We start from the raw sequence: 6,920 nt of genomic DNA on the forward strand, positions 1-6,920 counted from the left end.
TTCCCCAAATGAATGAGAACATACACTGTTTGTCCTTCTCCGATTGACTTATTTCACTCAGCATAATACCCTCCAGTTCCATCCACGTTGAAGCAAATGGTGGGTATTTGTCGTTTCTAATGGCTGAGTAATATTCCATTGTATACATAAACCACATCTTCTTTATCCATTCATCTTTCGATGGACACCGAGGCTCCTTCCACAGTTTGGCTATTGTGGTCAAGGCTCTTTTCTTTGAAATATGCATTTCTATCTAAGTCAACATATTGGGTTCCCTAGCTCATTTTAAGCACTTAGGAACATAACTGTTTTTGTGTCCAATATCCAATCACCACTAACGGCATTACACAGAAGATACAAAATAGATTTTTAAGTATTCCTATTATAAGAGGCTCTGAAATTCTGTCATCCTTACAAGAAGTCAGGCAAGTGAGATGGTTCACTCTAATACCAAGATTTTCTCCTCATTTTTTAATTCCCACTTGCAACTTGGCCTTCGTCTGTTTACTGCTCCAGAAGGAGTATGGAACTCATGTCTTCATACATTTGTGTACATGCCAAAATATACCTGGGAGTCCAACATTTAGCTCAGAATTGTGTAATTTTATTTTATTTTTTTTAAAAGATTTTATTTATTTATGAGAGACACACACACAGAGAGAGAGGCAGAAACATAGGCAGAGGGAGAAGCAGGCTCCATGCAGGGAGCCTGATGCAGCACTTGATCCTGGGACTCCAGGATCACGCCCTGGGCCGAAGGCAGGTGCTAAACCACTGAGCCACCCAGGGATTCCCCCCCCCTCTTTTTAAAGATTTTATTTATAGAACTGTGTAATTTTAAATTCTTGAATATCATCTGAGATGGAACCAAATGATCTTTTATGGAACTTGTTAATCAAATCTGGTTTATAAATTCCAGAGGTTTTAGCAGCATTGTTATTATATTTCATTACTATCATAGATAAGGTTGCCAATAATATGCTTAGTCTCTTAGAAAAGAAAAAAAATAAAGCTTTTATTGATCAGGCCAGAAATTCAATTTTAGTCTAAAATCAATGTTACCTACACTTGAAGATAATAATGCAAATATGTACATCCTTATTTTAATACACGAGAAAAAAGCTTTCAAGCCGATAATCAAAACAGCACTTTAGAAGAATGAGCCGACATGAACAACAAATACCTAGAATATCTAAGTCAAGTGAACTCCCCTCTGTTCCCATGATTGGAACCACTAGCATAGGGCATAGATAACCTTAAAGGAGCCTTTTAAAAATCCTAAATAACAGTCTTCTCTTGAAGGGAATGTCCCGCATTTTATCTATGACACAGAGAGCAATGAATTTGCATAGTCAAAATCAAATATTGTTGTAGTTCCACTGATTCTGAAAGATCCCTACCACATTCTGACTCAAGACTTTTTTCCATAAAGGATACGTTTTCACTATTTCTAAGGGTGTGGAATATATTTTTTGTAATCGTATTTTGCTAACATCCTATTTCCTCTGATAAACTATAATCACAGGAATTTCTAAAAAACAAAACAACTAAACTAAAAGCCCTCGCGTACTTTTTTTTTGTACTCACTGCAATTGATCTGCTAGACACTAAACAAAAAGTGGTCCATGGGCTATATCAGGCAGACACAGAGGTTCATTAAATCAGGTGGCACTACTGACATACTACAGAGCAGCCTGGGCATGTATGTCTCTGCCACCCCACCATGGGACTCTTTTCTGCCCACCTCTCCTGATCCCTCCCACTTTCTGATTGACTAGCCACCTCACTCCCAGAATTGCTTCATTCTGAGAATTCCTTTTTGGCAAACAAATAATTCATACAGGATTTGAACAATCCCCCCCCCATACACACACCGCTCTCCCCAATAACACCCATTAATTGCCTTTTTACCTTCCTTAACCAATTTTCAGTCCTTTCTCCAGAATTTCCTCTGATCACAGATCTTGGCTAGGGAAACTTAGTAAATGACATGCTTCAAGTTCTTATGGTGGATTTCCCAAGTTGCAAAGTTTATTAGGTTACTATTCACTGTGTTTTACGAGGATTACATACGACAATTTAAAACAGGACTTTCTTCCTCTTCAAGCACCTGGGGAGAACTCTGTAATAAGTACGTAGTACTTTCAAAGTACGTATAATAAATAGGATATGGACTCTTTAAATTTTTTCATTTGCTAATACTTGCAATTCTTAAGTCTTCTCTGTGACGTTCATAAAATGATTTTTCAAATTCCCTGCAATACACTCAGTCGTTTCACAATGCTGCCACATACCTCTGACCAACCCCCCACCCCGTCCCTCTAACCCATCCCTCCTCACACACACCTCCTCCCAAGAGTTATAGCGAACTTTAAAATATTCAGCACAGTTTAAAACAGCCACAAAGGTTAAAACGATTTACCAGGAAAACCACCCACCTATACACTGAGGCATTTAAGACCCTTGCAGGGTATTTATCAATAAATCAGCCTCATTTATCACATCTGTGTTTTCAACAGATTAGCCACTGCCTCAATCTTGCAGGTATGTCAACAATTCAGAATTCTCTAGGGCTCTGGAACTAACAGCAGTTAACACGGGGGTCCTTTCTTCCCAGACTTTCTTGTGTTGATACAGGATTCTTTCCAGACCAGCCCTATTGCAACAATTGCTTGTCTGTTTCAACTTTCGAGACAGGATAGTAATAGGAAATAATAATAATAATAATAATAATAATAATAATAATAATAAAAAACAATACTCACAACCATCACAAGCCCCCAGGCCTTTTCAAAGAACTTTAATTAACATACACAAACCACCCTCCATAATTGTTCCGTGGCATGTTAATGTTAAATTCCTTTGAAGCCGATTTCCTTTTTAAGTCTCAGAAAGCTGGGGCTTTAGAATAAGTAGGTGTTGTTATTTGCCTTATCTCTCTGCCTGACTTGTACTTCTGTGTAGGCTGCTGAGTGTATTTCAGCTTGTAGGGAAGCTCCTGTTGCAATCAAAATATTTCAAACACTTTGTTCCTTAGTAGGCAGAACCATTCAAGTAGTTGCCCCAAGCATCAGAGCAGAAGCACCATGACATGATATCTACCACCTTAATTCTGTGAACTATGAAATGTTCCCCTGCTCTCTCCTAGAATACTCTTCCTCCAACCACCAACCCCTGGCCAGTCCTGCCGAATTTCTGAGATCTAAAATCCCAATTCCTCTAAGAAGCTTTTCAAAATTCCCTTCAGCTAGCAGTCCAACTCATACGTCCAAACTCTGTAATGTGTTAGCTGTTCTTCTTTTGGGTTGCTGACTATTTTGTATTGGATGAGACCTTTTTTTTTTTTTTTTTTAGAGGGAAGTTTCCTTCTTCAGACTTTAAACTTCTTGCCTGCAAGTAAGCACACAGTCTTTGTTTAATTCAGCACCTGCACAGTGCCCTGCAGGAAGAACAGACTCATTTGATAGTTCTTGAATTCACCAAGCAATATGAATTCACCACGGGGTAGGGAGGACAGATCATGTGTGGGTTTGGGACAAAGCAGCCAATAAATGTTGAGAGACTGATGCATTCTTCATGTGTGAAATGGAGCTTCCTAACTATCTTATGCAATTGTTGTAAGGATTTTTTTTTAATTTTTATTTATTTATGATAGTCACAGAGAGAGAGAGAGAGGCAGAAATATAGGCAGAGGGAGAAGCAGGCTCCATGCACCGGGAGCCCGATGTGGGATTCGATCCAGGGTCTCCAGGATCGCGCCCTGGGCCAAAGGCAGGCGCCAAACCGCTGCGCCACCCACGGATCCCGTGTTGCAAGGATTTAATGAAAAGCAGATGGATGAAGATTTTAGAACAGGGTTTTAGGTTCACGACAATGCTGAACAATGCTCCTTTCCTTTTGTTGATTTCCCCTATTCATTGAATAGCTGCAGTCTAGCTGCTCTTCTGGCTAGCCATTGCATCCCCTGTGTCCCTCAAGCAGTATACCCTAGTTTAGTTTCAGTTTAACACTGGATCTGCACAGATTGACAACGTGCCACTGACGCCACTGATCAAAAATTGGCCCCAGTTGTCAGACTCTGAAATGTAAATTCAGCTTCCTTTTTTCCATGTCCTGTGGCAGTGCAGTCATGTCTAGACCTCTCTCCTCTCAAAACTACCTCGATTTTACTTAGAGGAAAATGAGAGGGGACCAGGGAATCCTTAGGGTCTAATAAAAATCCCATTTTGAATTAATAATCAAAAAGCTTAACAGTATAACTGATGAGTAGTTTAAAAATTCAGGCTTGGTGGTTTTTGTTGAAAAGATTTTACTTACTTATTCATGAGAGACACAGAGAGAGAAGCAGAGACATAGACAGAGGGAGAAGCAGGCTCCCTGTAAGGAGCCTGATGCAGGACTCGATCCCAGAACCTTAGGATTAGGCCCTGAGCTGAAGGCAGATGCTCAACCACTGAGCCACCCAGGCGTCCCCAGGCTTGGTGGTTTATTTATTTATTTTTTTAAATTTATGATAGTCACAGAGAGAGAGAGAGGCAGAGACACAGGCAGAGGGAGAAGCAGGCTCCATGCACCGGGAGCCTGACGTGGGATTCGATCCCGGGTCTCCAGGATCGCGCCCTGGGCCAAAGGCAGGCGCCAAACCGCTGCGCCACCCAGGGATCCCCAGGCTTGGTGGTTTAAATACCAATTCTGCTACTTACTCTTTGTGGGAATTTGAGTGTTATTTAATTGCTTAGCTTCCTCATCTGTAAAATGGGGATTAAAACCCCTAGGACAGGGGATCCCTGGGTGGCTCAGCAGTTCAGCGCCTGCCTTAAGCCCAGGGCGTGATCCTGGAGTCCAGGGATCAAGTCCCACGTTCTCTCCCTGCGTGGGGCCTGCTTCTCCCCCTGCCTGTGTCTCTGCCTCTCTCTCTCTGCCTCTCTCAGGAATAAATAAGTAAAATCTTAAAAACAAACAAACAAACAAACAAACAAACAAAAAAACCACCCCTAGGACAAAAGTATTTTTTTAAAAAAACATAATAATCAATGTAAACCACATAGTTCAATTCTTGGCACACAGTAGGGAACTGCATTAACCACAATTGTTAAATATCTTCTCTTTACCTTTCAAGTATGTAAATACTGGACGCCTGATCTTTTAGGATTCTTTCACACAAACTGAAAACAATATTGCTCCGAGGGTCTGCCGTTTTAAATCTCTGTTCTGGTTTGCAAGCATTTTTTTCCTAACGGGTTCTACATTTGCCATTGCCCATGTCCTGCAGAAACAGCTCAACAATGCCGGAAATACACAGATATCCCAACTTAATGTTTCAATCTCTTTCCTCCTCTCTCTTCTGTAATAAGCCTATAACGTTTTCATAATAAAGAAAACAAACAGCTAATAAAAGAGTTACTGTGTGGCTCTGATTATCTGACTTTTAGCAGAGGAGCAAATGACGTATCATGTTCTCTAATTTTCACAACTGGTTTATTACCATCTTCCCTTCCGCCTCCTCTTATTAATCACTAATATAGAGTTCTTCTTGTTGTTTTTTAGAACTCCTTTTCACTTCCAAGTTTACATTTTTGGAGAGACCAGGGCTGTGCCCACGAAAACGTTCACTCGGCTTAGCAAAGCGGGCGGGAGGCAGCTGCGGTCGGGCCAGGGCCAAAGTCCCCTTCCTCCGCGGGGTGGTGTGGTTGTTCCTGGGCCCAAAGCCACCCACTCATTTTTTTTTTTTTCCACTTCCTAGATCAACCACTCGCTCTGTACAGGGTGGAGCGTCCCGAAATACCTGGGCGAGGCACTGCAATCCCAATTTCCAGGTTGCAAGACGGAGGGCCAGTACTTTCAGGTTTTCTCTTTCAAGAAATTTATAGAGAGGGCATAAACTCTTAACAATTGAATAAAAGCTAGGAGCATTTTCCTCCAGAAAAAAAAAAAAAAACGATCATACGAATTTTCTGCATAGAATCTCAAAGTGTTTATAGACTCCCAGGGCCTCCAGATTAAGTCCACAATAGTGGGGGTGGGGGGAAGGGTATTAAGGAAGGGGTGAAAATCTTGTATTGAATTCTTATGCACATATATATATGTTGAATAGATGTAGATGTATATACAGAAGCAGCTGAGAAGGAGGTTATTTTAGAAGAGCGCTTTCCTCAAGTAAGTCTGAGTCAGGAGGCGCGGCAGGTCATACAAAGGGACCGCGAGCAACAGGTGGAGCACACCAGGTCCTGCACCCGCAGGAAGCAGTGCGTCCAAGCAACTGGGTGCTGAGAATGAGGAGGGAAAGGGGCGGGGGGCGGCGGGGCTCCACTCACCGTTGCCCACCAAGCTGCGGCCCTTCCGGGCCAGGGTCTGCTGCACCTGCTCCTGGATCCGCAGGCTCTTGGCCGCCTGGCCGCTGCGGCTGCTGCTCCCCGCCAGCTTCAGCTTGGCCTCGGAGGGCAGCGCCAGGCTGGAGCTGTCCAGCTGCCCCAGGATCTGCTGGCCCAGGACTGTCCGGATGTAGCCGCACTCGGTCGGGGAGCCGGGGGCTGCCATGGGGCCGCAGGGGGCGACGAAGCCGCTCGACTGCCGCGAGACCTGCGGACGGAGCTGCAGCGGGGCCCGGGGCACTGGCGCGAGCCCCGCCCCCCGCCCTGGCCACGCCCCCGGCCCCCGGCCCCGCCCCCACGCCGCGCAGGCCCTCCGGCCAGGCCCCGCCCCTCCGCCATGGCCACGCCCCCAGCCTGCCCGGCCCCGCCCCCACGCCGCGCAGGGCCCGCCCCTCGCCCAGCCCGCCCCCGACCCGCCCCGCGCCGCGCAGGCCCCGCCCCCACGCCTGGTGCGAGGCCCGAACCCGGGTGCGGGGCGGGGGGGCGGCTCCGGCCAGGCACGCGCACTCGGCCTGGGAGCGGGGGCGGGGCCGTCCGCGCGCGCAGACA

The 6,920-nt window shown here is 45.0% G+C and overlaps 1 protein-coding gene across 1 annotated transcript in view; it reads right to left on the reverse strand.

Annotated features, from left to right (window-relative positions):
• The window catches only part of PKP2 (plakophilin 2), an 88,329-nt gene extending 81,692 nt beyond the window's left edge, over positions 1-6,637 (reverse strand). The window contains exon 1 of the mRNA XM_041736437.1: positions 6,315-6,637. Coding sequence (XP_041592371.1) covers positions 6,315-6,537 — 223 coding nt within the window. The 5' untranslated portion in view covers positions 6,538-6,637. The remainder of the gene's footprint in view (positions 1-6,314) is intronic.
• Between the last annotated feature and the right edge of the window lie 283 nt (positions 6,638-6,920).

Source organism: Vulpes lagopus, chromosome 21, assembly GCF_018345385.1.
Source record: "Vulpes lagopus strain Blue_001 chromosome 21, ASM1834538v1, whole genome shotgun sequence".
In the NCBI taxonomy this organism is placed as follows: Eukaryota; Metazoa; Chordata; class Mammalia; order Carnivora; family Canidae; genus Vulpes; species Vulpes lagopus.